Genomic DNA, 17,901 nt, shown 5'->3' with positions numbered 1-17,901 from the left:
TATAGTAGTTGTGTCTCGGCTCTGTCTATATATATCCCGGAGACTGTGCCCGGCTCTCTATATACTCCAGAAGAGTGGGTGTGTGGCTGGTGCTGGAAAGCGGATGATTAAATAACCAGTCTACTTACCCATGCTGACTCAAGCTGGGCTTCCTGCCCACCCAGCTGGCCATTGGAAATGCGCTGCACCTATTAATTACAGTCATTATCCGTATTACCGGGATACTGAGCACGGGAGGTTAGGAGAGAATCCTGCCAGGACCCAGTCCACTGTGGGCGCTGCGCTTCGTAAGGACCTGCCAGCCAGCTGGGCACTCTGCTCTGCCCGAAGCGTGAAGGAAGTTTGTTCAGAGGAGCAAGGTTGGCAGGACCCGTCGGAGCTCTCCGGAGAGCCACTTCCTGGGCCCTGCCAGGTTCCTCAAAGAAAGTGGAGACAGTCCGCGCGCGCCCAGCACTTAGGACTGGCCATCCCGTGCACTGTCTCAGCTGGAGGGGCCGGGGCAGGGACGCGGGCCTGCTTCCTTGTTCTCAGCCGCTTCCTCCCAGTACCTGGGCTGTCCTTGGTGTTCCTCCCGGAAAGAGAAGTGATCACAGCAGGCCCAGGGTGTGGGCCTGTCCACCATGCAGGGGGCTTTCCTTTGTCCCCTCTGCTCCTTCCAGGGGCAGAGGAAGGGCAGAGAAGTGAGCTGCAGGCGTCTGCGGGTGGCCGCGCCCGGAGGCCTCGGTATTTGGAGAAAGGAGTATTTTCACAGACTAAGGGCCGGCCTTGGGGAGCCACGACCCCTCCCGTGGCGCAGCCCGAGTTCTGCAGACCCCAGAGGGGCCCCTGCCTCCAGTGACAAGGGTCGTGTCAGCTGGAACAGGGGTACAGGGAGGTCGATTCAGCCTCAGCCTGTACTTCAGGCTGAGACTTGCGCCTGGGAAGAAGCCCTGTCCTTACCCTGTGTTCTTACCCCACCACCCCTCTGCCCTGCCTAGTGCTGAATAAAATAGCCCTGGGGCTGAAATAACTGTCTGCTCTCTGCTGAGGAGGCCGTGGACTGGGCTGCTCAGGGGAAGTGCCTCTCGTTCCCCATAGGTTTCCCAAAGGGCTCAGACAAATCGGGGCTGTGAGGGGCATGAGGAATGCAAGACTCAGTGCCAGGTGTTGGGGTCGAGGTGGTGCTGGCTGAGGGGCTGCCCGCAAGGCCCCCGAAGTCCGCCCTTGGATTGCTGGGCTTTGTGGTCCCAAGGACCTGGTGGACGCCCCACGCCCGCGTGGCACAGCGCAGAGCTCACTCTGAGCTGGCGTGCTGCCTGCCCCAAGCCGCAGGTGCGGGGACAGGGAGGCTGGGGCGGGGACAGGGAGGCTGGGGCGGGGACGAGGCAGCCGCAGCCAGGGCCCCCTCTCCCTGGGCTCGCCCGGCTCCAGTCCGAGGCAGGACTCAGCTCCACAGAGAGCAGGATGCAGGGAGCTGTCAGAGACTGGTGACGCGGCCCCACCCTCAGCGCTGGGAGAGGCCTCTGGGGCCTCTGCAGCCTCGGGGGTTCCTGGGGTGAACCCCAGCTTGCTTCTCTCTCCTGCCTCTCTCCCATCCCCTTCCTCCTCTGCCTTTCCCTGCAGATCTCTGGTGAGCAGCCCCCGGCCTGGCCCAGGGCATGCCCCAGTTCACTTTCGCTTGCTTCTGTGGCCTCCACGGTTTCTGCAAGATGAAGAGGAAGAAGGAGGAAGCTCACAGGCAGCGGGAAACAGCGGTGTGAGCAGAACCGGGGGCCCTTCTTCAGCCCCCGCCCCTGGCAGAGGCTTGGAGCGGGAAGCCTCCCTCTGACCCCCATCCTACCTGTAGACAGCAGCCTCCGTGTGGCCTGGCCTCATGCCCCTGAGTTTCCAGTCCCAAGACCTCCCTGAAGAGAGACCCCGGTCACACCAGGGGAAGCCCAGGACCTGCTGTGGGCCTTCCAGAGTCAAAGAAGCCCCAGGGAGGCCCCAAGAGTGAAGCATCTTTCTGCCCTGGAGGCTTCTGCCCAGAGCAACCACTCCCCTGAGGGACGTCTGCCTGGGGCCAGGAGAGCTCCTGCAAAATAGGAAACTGGCTGCTCTGCCAAAGAACCTCCTAGCAGCCTTGACCCCGGGGAAGCCTCAAGCAGGTGGAAGCTTGAGGCAGACCCCTCCAAGCCCAGGATGGAGTCTGTCCTGGGATCCCAGGAGGTGAGGCAGGAGCCTTCGCAGAGCCCGGAGGAGCACGGTGGAGGGAGAGGGACGCAGAGCAGACGTCTGTCCTCACCTCAGCAGGCTGCCTGTCCTCTGCCCCACTCCCCTCCACTACGGAGAGCAGCCTTGCCTCCAGCCCGGCTCCCCTCCGCCCAGCCTGGCCTCACTCGCCTCCACTGGGCCTCTTCAGCGGCGGCTCAGATGTGGCGGGGCCTCCTCAGGGACTGCCCTCGGGCCCAGACCGAGGGACCCCTTTCCTGCACTAGGTGAGCCCCTCCTTTGCGCTCCTGTCTTCTCGCCTCACTCTCCTGCCCCTTGCTTCTCTTCTCAGAAGCCATAGCAGGGAATGCTTGCATGTGGTGCCTTTAGGGGACACTGATACCCTCCTGGACGTGTCCCCTAACCCTATCTTCAGGGTTAGAATCTGTCCCCACTCCCAGCCTGTTTCCAGGAGGTGGGAGGCAAACGAAAAACCGTTTCCTTCCTTCTCTGCCTCCCTTCCTCTGTCCTCTCATTTTGCCGAGAGCTGGCCTTCTGTCACTGTGCCCGGACCTCTCGGGTGCTACAGGGTCACACACAGCAAAGCCAGCAGCTGAGGCACGCTAAGCAGATTCTGCGTCTTGAGCGAGTCTGCTCTCTACTTCGTCACCGGAACAACTCAGCCCAGGAACGCAGTCTGCATCCAGGGACAAAATAACCTTGCTAACACATAACAAGTGACCTAGGTAGAGGGGGTCAGGGTCAGCACAGAAGGGGCTGGGCACCCTCTGCTTGGAATGTGCCCATCTCTGGGTATTGGGGGAGGGCAGGAGGCCTCTGCTGTCTCAAGCAAGGGCAGCATCCCTTGCCATCCTGGCAGCTTTTGTCTGTCCCGCCCACCCCCACGCTCAGGGGCACTTTCTGGGCTTTGAGCAGGTTTGGTGGCTTCCAGGTCCTCTTTACAAGGCCAGAGCGCAGCTTAAGATCTCTTTCCTTCCAGCCTCCAGCCTCCTCCTTTGCCCTCACCGTTGAACCCCAGCCCTCTACAATCTGTTATTTCGTTTTATATCCAAAGGATTATAAACAGAAGTCCTTCCCTCGAGGAAGGAGCAATAGTGGCCACTGGGGTCACAAGGGACAGAAGAAGACCTCCCTGGTTCTTCGGCCTCCTGAACAGTAGCGGCCTCAGATGAGGCAAAGAGATAGATGGTCAGGAAAGCGTCCCAGGGTCCTGGTATGAGGCCACAGAGCCCTCCTGGTGGCCAGGGACAGCTCTGGCAGTTTCCTGTGAGGCTGCAGCCCCAGCGAAGTCACTTCTGTGGCGGAGGATGAAATTGTATCCCTAGAGACCGAGGTGTTGGGTGTCCTGTCCTGACCACATGGGTTGACCTGGAGGAAAGGTCGGGAGAGTGGGGAACACACAGGAGGGGTGGTAAACAGGAGCTTCTCTGCTCTCAGCCGGCAGGAATTTCAGCTGCAGGGGTTTGGCCGTGAGCCTGTTCGGGGAGAGCTGCTTACCCCAGGGGAACTCCCTTGGCTCTGGAGGGATACTGGATACCTTGAGCCCCTGCTCTGGAAACACGGAGAGGTCCCAAGGTCACGGCCCAGCTGCCTGCAGACAGCTGCCCTTGGCCTCGCCTCCAAGCCGTGGCCCCTTTTTCATTCCAGGCTGAGGTTGAGGGCCACATGGCAGTTGAGTAGGAGGTGGTGGCAGCTTCCCGGCGGCTCACCCCACGGTCTATTGTCCCTTAGTTTCCGTCTCAGGGAAATGGGGAATCGCTCCTCTCAGTCTCGAAGGTAAGCCCAGGGCACAGGTTTCACCCCAAAAGGCAGAAGCAGCCCCAGCATCCACAGACCATGCTCCCCAGGCAGCGGACTTGGGAGTCAAGCCTCTTCCTCCTGTTCCTAGTTGAGGGGCGGGGGGGGGGGGGGCGGTCTGGCCTTGCTTCCGGCCCTAAGTCTCACTCCTTCCCAGAGATCAGGCTTTACCCTTGTGTCCTTCCTGTTTGTAATTCCTTCCAGCTCAGCGTTCTCTCCCAGACCCCACCTTGAGGAGGGCCCAGGAGTGATGGTTCTGAGGAGGGGTCGGGCCTCCTGGTCTTGCCGCGTGGCATGAGTCCTTGTAGACACGTGAGAGACCTTAGTTTCCTGTCTGTAAAAGGGAGACCTTCCCAGGCGCACTCCCCCTCCATGTGAGCTGTTGAGTGGCAGGATAAAGAGATGTGAAGGGTGCTCGAGGCACCCATGACTTGACTGTTGTCTGGGACCCTGGCCGGAGGGTCTCAGGTCTTTTTATTTATTTTTTTTAGAATGTCATTTCCTTTTCTGGAGCATATGAGTCAATGGGACAGTACAGGGAGATTATTATTTTTTGAGGGAAAAAGCAGTAATTTAACTACGTGCAGTATGCACGAGGTGGCTCAGTGGGATGCAAAGAACACTGAGCTGGGAACCAGGACTCCTGGGCTCCAGCCCTGCTTGGTCACGGACAGTGGTGTGGCCTCAGGCTAATTATGTTCTGTTTCTGGGATTCCGTTTCCTCAACTGTAAAGAGAGAACTGCACTAATGTCCTCTAAGTCCCTTCCAGAGTCCAGGGTTCTGTGGGTCTGGGAGGTTGAAGGTCAGTGGGGCTCAGGGCTGTGGAACCAGAGCGCTTGCAGATTTCCTGTGCCCCCCGCTGGTGTGCTTTGTCCATGTAGCAAATATGGGGAGGGGGGATGGGAGTGATAAGGTGGATCTAAGAAAAGGTGGGAGGACTGAGGAAAAGCCAAGGCACCCAGAGCCTCTGCTAGAATCCCGCCCGCCCCTCCCCTCCCCCTGCTCAGAGCCAGGACGCCCTGCAGTTCGGTCTCCTCCCTGTAGCCAGGACTCCAATTCCAGGCCCTGTCGGGGTCATCCCAAGTGCCACTTTTGTGCACACTCTCATACACACACACACCTTGCAGATGGGTCTCAAGGGTCTCTCCCTGCCGCACTCTATGTAACCCTTTGCACAGCTGCTGTGAGCCCATCTCCAAGCTGACTGACCCGCCCCACGTTATTACCTTGCCTTCTGCAAGGGGAAGTGCCTCAGGCTGCAATCTGCTGTCTACGGACTTGAACCTGCATCTTGCCCAGCGCTCTGGGATGTGGGCTGGGCCGTTGACTGTCCTTGATGGAGAGCTGTGGCCCGCTTCTCCCTGCGCTCCCCACGGCTGACTCCTGACCTCGGCAGCCTGCTTCTGCTCTCCCAGCTTCCAGGAAAGGTGGTGACAAGACCCATTTCCTCCCTACCTCACTGGAAGGTGTACATTGTATCAGATGTGCCCAGGGGTGGCTTGAACTTTTGCAGACAGACACTTGGTTCACAGCCATGAAGATGGGCTTTCACCAGAGAAGGAAATCTCAGGCTGCTGGGTCTGGTGGACTCCTTGGCATGCTGGTCCAGAAAGCGTGGTGTTCACTGTGAAGGTGGCCGCTGTATCCAGCAGGTGATGAAGCTGACACCACCACCAGAACCAGAATCTGTTCCCAAAGAGCGAACGCTTCACCCCTGAGACACCAAAGCAAGAGCGAGTGGTCCCGCCCCTACCCTGCCCCCGACACAGCTCCCGAAGGCCAAGGGGCTGAACAACGAAGGGGCGGGAGGCAGCCCTCTCCCCCAGGTCCGTGCGCACTGGGCTGGCTGCCAGTCCTGCCTGGGATCAGAACCACAGACCGTGAAGACTTAACAGGAACCTTGGCTGTTCACAGGGCAGCCCAGAAGGTCAGGACCGACCACCAGGAGGGTGGAGTGGGAGGGCTACCCTGGACTTGCTATACTGAGGAGGAAATTTAAAAGTCCAAGAGCCCTCAAACTGGGCAGTCCAGGCTCTGGCGGAAACCTCAGGCTCTGGAGCTCAGGGGTTTCTTACCGAGTGACTCTCCTGCCTCCCTCCCCTTGGGCAGCCTTCCCTTTCCCCTCTGCCCATCCCTGAGTTCCATTCGAGAGGTGGGAGGCAGCCTGGAGGGGGAGATGGCAGGACCCAGAGATCCTCAGGACTCTCCCAGCCTTCGTTGCCATGGCAACGCGGCTATTTTTATCCCATTGTTCATGCCGCTCAAAGCTCTGACTTTCTCTGTTCCAGAGAGAGGCCGGGCTGGCTTCTGCCCTCATCCTTCACTGCTGCACCTTCTCCCAGAGGCCTGGCGGGGGAGAGCGGAATGGAGGAAACAAACACGCGCTGGGTCACCCCTCAACCGGGGGGCGGCCTGACAGCAGTTTGCCTCTGCACTTGCGAGCCTTTGGTTTTCTGGCCGGCTTAGGCACTCAGTTTTATGTTTTCAGTGAGATCGGAACTCCCCCTGGGCTCCCTGAGAGGCTGCTCCAGAGAAAAAAGGAAGAGCTGCTGCTTGCAATGAGCTTTTCCCACAAAGCTATGACTCTGGGGTTGCTGCCCTTCTTGGGAAAATCAGAGCTGGTTCCGAAGAATGTCCTGTTGGTACAAGCCAAGCCCTGGCCCCCAAAGGGACTGGAGAGCTGAGTTTGGTTAATTAGCAATCAGATATACTGGACATCACGAGGGAGCCTAACTGTTTCTCCCTTCCCTCTTCCCCTCCACCAAAGAACTGGGCCAACTGGGCTTCATACCTTTGTCCAGTTTTTATGCCCAAAGCCTGTGAGCATATATTCTCTAGTCTGGGTTTGTTGCCTTCCCTCCCCCAGCCCCTCAACAGCTGTCTCTCTCCAGAGGCTTGAAGTCTTACACTGTGATGATGCTCTTGAAGGCTGGGTTAATGAAAAGCTTTTTCAGCCTCTCTTCCCTGACGCAGCCTCTGGGCCCCTCCCTACATCCCACCAACTCCCGTGGCAAGGTACCCCTGAGAGCCAATGGTGCTAACCTTCCCCGCTGAAACGCTTTGAAGGCCAGTGAGATTTGAGCCCTTCAGCTGGGGTAGTTGCATTCAGAGGGAACATTCCTTGCATGTCCTTAAGATCATGATCCTGGAGACAGGTCCAGGTCCTAACCCAGTAAAGTACAATCATCTTGTGTCAGACTCCTGCACTGAGGTGAACTGATTCCTGGATGGCTAATTTTTCTAGCGTGGCTGGGACCCATTCACCTAGCCTCTAATGGGTTTCATTTTGGCTCAAGAGGCATGGTTTCCACAATCTATGCACCTGGAGTAAGCACTTTTCTGGTTGCCTCTGAAAAGCATGCCGGCAAATGCTGCTCTGTTAATTGCTGTAATAAACAGACTTTTATTATATCCCTTTGCAGTAAATGAATTATGTTGTCAGGGTAGATGGGGCATCCGTGTTTATTTCACACCGTAATACACTGCAGCAGCAAAAGCTAAGCATTTATTTCCACCAGCTCTGCTGGGGAGAAGAAAGACAGGGAAGAAGAGGAGCATGAACATAAAGTGAAGTGATGAAGTCCCGGAGGAGGCTTTGGGAGGCCCACAGAGCCCTGGGCTGTGGACCTCACTTGTGCTTTCCAGAAGTGGAGGAAGGCAGGCCTTCTCCCTCGAGCATCTCAGAGAAGCAGTGGGATAAAGCCGGCTGGAGATGAGGCGGGGAACAGGAGGAGTGCTCTGGGACTACAGTAGGATCACACGGCTGTGAAGGTGCTTTTATCGTTTACAAGAGAAATAAAGACCTTCAGGTGTACTTCTCGGGACTATTGATGGGATAAATGGGAATTTTCAAACTTACAAGGAGAGAAAGATGCCATAATATTAGTAACAAGAATGATTATATCATACAGTATGTGAGTTATATATCAATAAAACTGTCTTTTAAAAGGATTCATAACTCCACTTTGATTACAAGGCCAGCGATTTCAAATCATCACTGAAGCAAGAGGCTCTGAGGGGGCCAGAGAGCTAGAGTCATCAGGTCTCACCCAGAGCCAGCCTCCTGTGAGGCCCAGGGTGGCTGGGGCAGGGGGACGCTGAAGTGTCTCAGGCTGCTGCAGCTTGGAGAGCGGACTGAATGCCCTGGGGTGGCCCACCCCTTCTCCGAGCACAGCCACCACAGTGCTAGTAACAGGCTCGCAACAGTCTGGGATAAATAAATGCCCCACGCCTCTCAGCCTTCAGGAGTCAGCTGGAGTGTCAGCTTCTGCAGTCAGAATCCCAGTCCTCACCCCTTGTGTGGGGAAATGTGTGCGGCGCACTGCTGTCTATTAATCTGTCCCATCAGACTTGAGTCCTGACTGTGCGAAGCCCTCAGGGAAGAGCTGTAGGAGAAACAGGGGGAAACCACACACTGCCCAGGCCTTTGAGGAACTCACAATTTAATAAAACAGAAAGACTTGAAGGATGCAAGATGCAGGGTACAAGCAAAGTGCTCTGAGGCTTCAGGAGCCTGGGGGGCCTCCATACACTCTCTCAGCTGTTCAGAGAGTGGGGAGGGATCAGGCAAGGCTTCACAGTGGAGGTGGACTTCCAGCTGAGATTTGAAGGATGGAGAGGAAGGCATGCTCACAGCACAGATCCCAGGACCCCTCTCTCTTTGCCAGCATCTAGGACATTTGCCCGTGACTGTTGTATACATGAGCTTCCCTGCAGTGACCTTGCAAACAAGTGCCATACAGAGCCTCTCCTGTCGCAGGTGGGCCCTGTTGCTCCCAAATTCCTTTCCTTCCCAGGAGTCTGACATTTCTTCCTTTTCAGGCTTTGACTCCCTGAGGCTTGTCCTCCAGGAGGAAGGGGAACCCTGGGCAGTTATCAGGCGTTTGCTCCACAGCATCAGAGAATACATCGGGCTCTCTCCCGGAGCAGGTTTCACTCGGATGGGAGAAAAGCATGGGAGCCTCAGTGGACATCTGGTCCCAGGGTGGCATGGCTTGGTGGTCATGGGGGACACCTGGTGGGGAAGAGGGACGAAGCAAAGGGTGGCTGGGAGCTCTGACAATGAGCTTCCCCCGTGGCACGGCTCTGCGCCAAGGTGTGCAGTCCATGCACACTTAAGTTCCTTCACTGTCTAGACCTCCTCCCGCCTTTCCCCTCCCTCTTGTTTTCTCTCTCCAGGTACTTTCCCCCAGCTTCCTCCCAAAGGATGTCCCATCACGTCCCAGCACACTGCCGGGGTCCAGGAGATTGGGGGGAGAGGCATGGGTTGCCTGTCCTAAAGCTGCTGTGTCTGTCCTGCTCTGCCCCAGCTAAGATGCTTGGTGGTGGCCAGGAAGACATGTGACTTCATCTGTCTGAATTCCAGTTTCCCTCCTTATGGAACGGGTGGATCTCTGCCTCCACTTCCCTTCCTCTCAGCTGGCTATGGGGGCAAGAACATAAGACTCGGGTTCTGATCTCAGTTCTCTTCATTAGCTGTGGCAGCCCAGAGAACTCAGTTACCCCACCCCTCTGTTTTCCATATGTAAAATGCGGATAATAATGCCCACCGCATGTTTTTTGAGGATCAAACAAAAGCTAGCATGTGCTAAAATGCTTACTTAGCTCACTGCCTGGCATAAAGCACGAGTTCAAGGAGCTAACTGAGAGGGTTAGCTAAGAATGGCAGGAGATTTTGCCCTTATCTCACACATGTACTGCGTTTAGCACAGTGGGGTGGTGTGCTGAAAAGTCAGCCCCGGTTCCTGTAACTTCTTATTCTCTCCTTCCCACTCCACCCTCCCCACCGCTCCCCACTGCTCCCTCCCCTCCCCACCCCTCCTACACCCTCTCCACCCTCCCCCCCTACCCCAGCCTGGGTTCCTCTTTTATTCTCCCCTCCCCGCCTCCCCTTCCCCACCCCTCCCCTTCTCCCTCCTCCACCCCAACCCAGGCTGCAATTGAGGACCAGTCACTCCTCTGCCACCTCCTCCCCTCCCCTTCCCCTCGCCCCCCACCTCGCCCTCCCCTCCCCTTCCCCTCCCCTCCCCTTCCCCTCCCCTTCCCCCTCCCCTCCCTTTCCCCTCCCCCACTTCTCCCCTCCCCTCCATTTCCCCCTCCACCTCGCCCTCCCCTCCCTTCTCCCTCCCCTTCTCCCTCCCCTCCCCTCCCCTCCCCTTCCCCCTCCCTCCTCTCCCTTTCCCCCTCCTCTCCCTTTCCCCCTCCCCCACCTCTCCCCTCCCCTCCCTTTCCCCCTCCTCCTCCCCTCCCCTCCCCTCCCCGCTTCCCCACCCAGGCTGGAGACCGAGGACCAGGGCTCCCCCGCCGCAGTTCGGGGAGCGTCCTGCAGGCGGCGCTCTGCGGTCGCTGGCGAGCCGGTCGAGTTGGGGCTGGGGTAGGGATCGCGGGGTGAGGGGGAGTGTGCAGGGAAAACAGCCCCACGCTCAGCTCACATATTTACATCCGAACTGTCAAAATAGTTATTTTTAAGTCGAGCTCCGTCTGCTGCGGTTTAAAATCGAGCAGGGCGGGGGCGGGGCGCCCTGCTGGGGAGCGCGGGCGGCGGGCGCGGCGGGGCTGGCGCGCGGAGCGGCTCCGGTGCGGGGGCTCCGGGGGGCTGTGTGTGCCTGGGCCCGGCGCATGTGGCCGCAGCCTCATCCTCCAGCTACTTTGCCCCGAGCTTCGGGAGGCACGGACACCCAAACCGGCCACGCCTGCCTTCCCAGAGCGGACAGGGGAGACCGCGCATCCCCCCCAGCCAGGATGGAGGTCTCTCCTGCGCGCAGCGTCCCCTGGAGGGAAAGTCCCCCTGCCCCAGCCCCTGATAACCTCAGCCCCCAACTCAGGAACCATCATCCCTGCTAGCTGCATCTTGGATCCATCCGAGCTCTAAAGCAGGACCTCTGGGACTTCAGATCCAGGTGTCATTTTGAGGACCCCCCCCAACACACACCACACACACACACACACACACACACACACACACACACACACACACGCACATATACACACAGGCATCCACAGCACAGCCACTCCCGGGAAGGAAGGTGCTGGTCAACAAGTTTAGGCGGGCCTGAAGCTAAGGCCCCTTGGATCTGCAAGCAGTGGAGAGAGTGACTTCGCCTTAAATGTCAGCGATGGCAAGAATGAATTTTTTCTGGGCAAAGTGAGGGGCCTGCAGGTTTGACGCTTGTGATGCTTTTTTTCTGGCTCGCTCTCTCAGGGGCAGTGGGATTTGAGACAGACGCTGGCTGGCTCTGCTGCCATCAATATGTGTCCCAGACCCGTCCAACGTCTGCTCTGTAATGAGTGCTGTTTGGGAATGTCACCTCTGCTGATGGGAAGGCGGCCCTGCGCACAGCCGGAGCCGCCTCTCCGTCTTCATTAGGCAGCCCGCAGCCTGGCTGCCTGCCGCCCTCGCTGGGTGACGGATGAGGGCGACGAGGAGTCAGGACAGCAGCCTCCTGCTGTCCAGGATTCATTCCCAGACGATGACCCCACCGCTGTCCCTGCCGACCCCCCTCCCCTGATAGACAGCTGGAAAGAAAGGCCCTTCTAGGACAAGGTGCTGCAAGGACGGAGGATAGCCAGAAATCGGCACAAGAGAGTGGAGTCATTTCTGAGAACAGACACGTGCCCTAACCACTGGGTCTCCCATCTAGATTGCTTTTTCGGGTCTTCCCCTCCCCTGCCCAGCTGTCTTCAGAGGCCACCCTTTATGTCCTTTCTAATAAATCTGTTCATCATGCACAAATCACTGGATAAGGGTATAACTGTGTTCTAATTCCAGACTTCCCTCCAGCCAGGCCTGTATATTGCCTCCCAGCAAAACCCTGCTCCCTTTGAATCTCAACCCTGATGCCTGCCTGAGACAAGGGATGCTGAGATGGGCGAAGCCTCACGGTGGCGTGAGGCAATGACACGGCTTCAGAGGACCCCTGCTGTTGCACTGAGAACACCGCCTGGGAACCGGTGCCGCGCGTCTGGGTGGCCCCAGTGCTCTGGAAGCCCCCAGGTTGTGTGACGTCACGGCTGGGGCGTCTCCTTGGCCTTCTCTACCGGCGGAGCAAGTTAAGCTGGACTCAGAAGTGTCCTTCTGTACTGTCAGTGGTTGGGGGCGAAGGCAGGTTGGTCCTACTTTGGAGGGTTAGGAGTGGAGGGTATGATCGCTCAGAATTGCGTGAGGAACCATCCCATCCAAAAGCTACACAGATAGTTGATTTCTTGACTGTGTCTAGTGGTGGAAGGGGCTTCACTTTACCAGGCTCTCGTTTTGAAAGGCTGTGAAGGGGCCACCTGGACTTTTTCCATCACTCCTCCATTACCCAGTGATGGGCACCCTTGTCCACGCAAGTGTTCAAGCCAGAACTGTTCCTTCAATTCAAGCCAGAGTGTCATCTGGCCGTTCCCCCACTCTCCACCCCCGCCCCCACATTTGATCCGTCACCATGCCTCTGGGCTCTTCTCCCTAAATCTCCCTCGAAACTACCTACTTCCATCTCTACGGCCAGCAATTTAGTCCAAGCCGTCATCTCTTCCCTCCTTGCCCTCGGATCTTGTCTCCACCACCCTTTTGCTGACGCTTCTCCAGCCACCCTGACTTTCTTGGTGTCCCAGCTGCACGTGACCATCCATCCCTGGCCACCCGTTCTAGAAATTAGGCCCTCCCCTCCCAAGTCCTTCTCTGTCGCATGTCAGTCTCATCATCACACTCTTAGACCCTCCTTCACTCCATTTGCTTGTTTGTCTGCTTTCCCCTCCAGGGGCATACGCTCTAGCAGGACAGGAACCCCATCTGCTTTATTTACCCTTAAATCCACAGCACCCAGAACAGTGCCAGCCATGTGGTGGAACTCAGGAAATATTTAAGGAATGAATGAATCCGTGAGTGAATAGTTTGCCACCGCCTCATGATAGCCCAGCCCTATCCCGCTCTTCCCTTTCCGTCACATTTAGAGGCGTCTTCCTCCAACACTGGTGTCACCATGTCCTTCCTCTGCTCAAAGCCCCTTGGTGACAGGCAAAACTATGGCAACTGTTGAAGCAACGTGAAGGGTATGTGTGGATTTTATCATACGTCCACTTTCCTTGCTTGTAATTTACTACTGTTTGAGACCGTTTAAAGTAAACTGAATTTGAAAATTGTGGAAGCAAAAAAAAAAAATTATAAAACCGTCAGTGGCTCCCACTGTCCTCAGGGTAAAGCCTCGGTGCTCCCTCTCATGCCCTTCACTCTGCAGCCCCTGTCAGGCTTCCAGTCTCACCCTCAGCAGTCACCTCGTTGCTTTGCACATTGAGAGGATCCCCGTGAAACAGCCACACTTGTTAGCATCAGGAAGACTCAGAATTCGCTGGAACAGTTTTCTGTATAGAATTGTAGATTTGTGTGTGTGTATGTGTGTGTGTGTGGCTGCTGGAAAGTAGGGTCAGCTTAGAGCTTCTCCTGCGAGGACTGTAAAAGTATGTTTAGGCCATTAGGGTTTTCATCTCTCTTAGCCTCGTTCTTGGTTCCATTTTATGTTCCTGCTTGTTGTTTTTTTCCTTCGCTTCTACCTTGATTGTCTTTCTATGCCTGTCTTCAAACCCTTGCTGATACAGAGTCCCCTTTAAGCTGTGGGAATTCACTTCTCCCTGGTTTTAGGGGCAGTAATGGATGTCCCAACATTGCCCTTTTCATCTTGGTTTGTCTCATCTTTTATTAAATTTGGTCTCTCTTTTGCAAGTTGTTCCTTCCGCTGAACAACACTCTCTCCCTGCGATGTGAGCCCATTCCCTCCAGTGCATTCTCTCCCTCTCAAATGTCCCTTAGAGTAAAAGCAGATCCCTAACTGGCCTTTTTATTTAAATTCATTATCATCCCTAGGCATACAAATCCCCTCCTTCTTGAACCTCCCTCCCACCTCCCCGCCCATCCCACTCTTCTAAGTTGTCAGAGAGCCCTGGCTTGAGCACACTGCATCACAGAGCAGATTCTCGCTGGCTATCTGTTTTACGCACAGTAATGCATCTGTTTCTACGCTACTCTCTCAGTTCGTCCCATCGTCCGCTTCCCCCACTGTGTCCACAAGTCTGCTGTCTATGTTGACATTTCCATCGCTGCCCTGCGAGTAGGTACATCAGTACCATCTTTCTAGATTCCACATACATGCGTTAGTATATGATATTTTTTCTCTTTCTGACTTACTTCACTCTGTATAATAGGCTCTAGGTTCATCCACCTTGTTAGAACTGACTTAAATGTGTTCCTCTTTATGACTGACTAATATTCTGGAGTATACATGTACCACAGCTTCTTGATCCAGTCATCTGTTGGTGGACATCTCGGTTGCGTCCACGTCTTAGCTATTGCAAAGAGTGCTACAGTGAACGCTGGGGTACATGTGTCTTTTTCAGTTATGGTTTTCTCAGGGTCTGGAGAAGACTCTTGAGAGTCCCTTGTACCGCAAGGAGATCCAACCAGTCCATTCTAAGGGAGATTGATCCTGGGTGTTCATTGGAAGGACTGATGCTGAAGCTGAAACTGCAATACTTTGGCCACCTCATGCGAAGAGTTGACTCACTGGAAAAGACTCTGATGCTGGGAAAGGTTGGGGGCGGGAGGTGAAGGGGACGACCGAGAATGAGATGGCTGAATGGCATCACCGACTCTGTGGACATGAGTTTGAGTGAGCTCCGGGAGTTGGTGATGGACAGGGAGGCCTGGCATGCTGTGATTCATGGGGTCGCGGAGAGTCGGACACGACTGAGCGACTGAACTGAACTGACGCCCAGGAGTGGGATTGTTGGGTCATATGGTGGTTTTACTCCTCATTTCTTAAGGAATCTCCATATTGTTCTCCATAGTGGCTGTATCAGTTTACACTCCCACCAATAGTGCAAGAGGGTTAGGACTACGCCTCAAAGCTACAGTCATCAAGACAGTATGGTACTGGCACAGAAACAGAAATAGAGAGCAATGGAACGAGACAGAAAGCCCAGAGATAAACCCATGCACTCATGGGCACCTTGTCTTTGGCAAAGGAGGCAAGAATATATAATGGAGAAAAGACAGTCTCTTCAATAAGTGGTGCCGGGAAAACTGGACAGCTATGTGTAAAAGAATGAAATTAGAACACTTCCTGACACCATACACACAGATAAACTCAAAATGGCTTGAAGACATAAATGTAAGACCAGAAAATATAAAACTTAGAGGAAAACATAGGCAGAATACTTGATGACATAAATCACAGCAAGATCCTTTATGACCCACCCTCTAGAGGAGTGGAAACTAAAACAAAAATAAATGAGTGGAACCTAATTAAAAGCTTTTCACAGCAAAGGAAACTGGAAACAAGGTGAAAAGACAACCCTCAGAATGGGAGAAGATAAGGAGTGAAACACAGATAAACGATTCATCTCCAAAACATACAAGCGGCCTGACAAAATATACAAGCAGGTCTTTAAAGGAGGACAAACTACCTTCAGGTTCCCCTAATTCACAGGGAGAGGTGGGCTGTGACACTCAGTGAGGTCGGCAGACGCCCTATCACACCGTGTCCCCGCCCCACCAAGAGCAGGCCCTGCTGCCCCGGCAGAGTAATAAGGCTTCACTCCAGCTCACACTTTTGAGTCCTTACCGTGGGAACTACTGAAAACAGTGCATTAAGCACTTGAAGTGCATTACCTCAGTCCTGTGGCATTCTGTGGAGAAGGTAATTTTATTGTATTTCTGTTTCACAGATGTGAAAGCCAGGGCCCAGGATCCCAGAGCTTAGAGTAGGTGGTGGGTCCAGGATAGAAGCAGAGGCAGCCTGGCCCAAGTCCACTCCCAATCGCTCTGCGTTTGCCTCTGAGTTCCTCGGAGGGTCCCGAGCTCCCGGCTGAGACTCTGGCAGTCTGAAGTCTCCCTCCACTGCCTTTGCCACTGTTTATTATCATTTCATGGGGAGACTAGGGTGAAGGACCCCCATCTCCCTCCCTACGGCTGCTCTTCCCCCGCGGTGCATCTTGTCCTGCACTATCAGATTAGTCTTTCTGACAGTCAAGGACCTCCAGGGACAACCCATCACTGTCATCAGAGAGCCCCAGAATGGGAGGATCCTGGAGGCAGAAGGGACCTGGGGCCCTACACCTTTGTAGGAAATCCTAGGGCTCTCTTGTCCAACCGTGTCCATCCCTATATAAAGCGAATCCTTTGCTGAAGCTGGTCTGTACTAATCCCTATTCCTACTTTAAGACTTTGCTTGTAATGTGTCTGTCCTTGCCTGGAATATCCAACCTTTTGCTTCTGCCTATCCACACCTTACTTGTTTGGTAGGTTCCAGCAACCCACTTCAGTACTCTTGCCTTGAAAATCTCTTGGACAGGGGAATCTGGTGGGCCACAGTCCAATGGGGTCGCAGAGTTGGACACGACTGAGTGACTCACACACACACACACACATATACACAGAGTCAGAGTTTCACCTTCTCCAGGAAGTTCTCCCTGAACACCTCCCACCGCTAACCAGGGGTGATTTTTTTCCCCTCTGCTTCTGAACTTCTGCAACATTTTTCGGTACTATGTTGGTATCCAATTATGAACTTTGACTTCTTACTTTTTACCTTATGTGTTTGGAATTTGTTTCTTCATGCAGACATAATCTTTTTAAAGACAAAAATCACATTTTAGATCTGTTTCTATTGTCCACAGATTATCCAACATTTTTTGCACATTAGTTATGCACAATAAATCTCGTATACAAGACCTACAGGATACCAGAAAGGGAGTGCTTAAGATAATAATTTGTCAGCATCTGAGGGCTGGTTTGTCTTCATAAGAGAACTAGAGGATAGATTCATTTCAGTTTTAAGAAGCAGCACAGAGAACAGGGTAGATGGGTAGCTTCCTAACTTTGCATAGCAGTGAAATTCTGCCTTTAAAAGCAATCTTCATAGGAGCCCGACATGCGAAGCTGGCGGAGGCAGACTAGTTCTGACTGCCCTGGAGTGTGGCTACTCTGTGCTCATCATCCCCCTCCACGGCAGCTTGGAGGAAATCTTGGGGATGGGGTATTATATCTTGAAAACCACTGGGAACGATACATCTTGTCTTACTTCACATAAGCAGCATTTACTAACTTGGGTGCTGAAAGAGGAGACTGTATGCACTCAATCTTATTGAAAACATATTTGCTTTGTGTTTATAAAATGGCAATTAAGCAACTTTCTTCTCTTTGTTTCACACAAATTTGGTTTTGTTTTTTTCCGTTAGCCTTGTTCATGCCTTATTCTCCTGAGGAGAAGATGCTTCTGCCAGAGCCCTCACTGCATTTGGTTAAACAATTGTTCACTCCTCTGTTGTCCCCATTAAAGAGGCAGCTCTTTGAAAGCAGACACTTTGCCTTACCCGTCTGCTCATCTTCAGTCTTACCTGAATCTCCAGCTACTCAGCCCTCTCTCAGAAAGCCAGGCCCAGCTCGTGGCCTCTGTGGCTGATGCACGTGGACTCTGGGTATGACGTGTCTTTCTCCTGCTTCACAGCCTAAGGCTGAGCACCTTCCCTGTCCTCCCCTCCCCTGCTCCCCTCTTCCCCTGCCCAACTGTCACGGGCTCCAGGAATATTAGTTAATTTTAATATTAGCCTAAGAAAGATTAATTAGAAAGACAAGTTTGCTCTTAAAAGTATAATTAATTCCAAAGCCAAATAGAGGAGAGTTATGGATTATCTGTTTTGCTGCTGCATTCAAGCGATGTGGAGAATCGAGAGTTGACTAGATGAGTAACGAATAATCGTTTAAGTGTCAGTGCTGTGTAGACCAAACTTCAGATGGCTCCTTCTGAAGTAGGCTCATGGCTGAGACAAAAGATTTAGGCTGAAGTAGTTCCCGTGCAAGGGAAGCAAAGAGGAACCCTCCAACCAGACATCCTGTCCAGTCTGTTCCAGCTCCTAAACCATTCGCAAACCACATGTCT

At 54.3% G+C, this 17,901-nt stretch overlaps 1 protein-coding gene across 1 annotated transcript; it reads left to right on the top strand.

Annotated features, from left to right (window-relative positions):
• The first annotated feature begins 1,637 nt into the window (after window positions 1-1,637).
• On the top strand, window positions 1,638-1,739 carry BLACAT1 (BLACAT1 overlapping LEMD1 locus). The gene has a single exon (XM_088845006.1). The coding sequence runs from the start codon at window positions 1,638-1,640 to the stop codon at window positions 1,737-1,739; it is 102 nt and encodes a 33-aa protein (XP_088701132.1).
• Window positions 1,740-17,901: the final 16,162 nt, after the last annotated feature.

Source organism: Moschus berezovskii, chromosome 17 (genome assembly GCF_049115385.1).
Source record: "Moschus berezovskii isolate FMDL1 chromosome 17, NW_MosBer_1.0, whole genome shotgun sequence".
Taxonomy (NCBI): domain Eukaryota; kingdom Metazoa; phylum Chordata; class Mammalia; order Artiodactyla; family Moschidae; genus Moschus; species Moschus berezovskii.
Note: the sequence above shows the minus strand (reverse complement) of the source record. Positions and strands in the feature narration are given on the sequence as shown.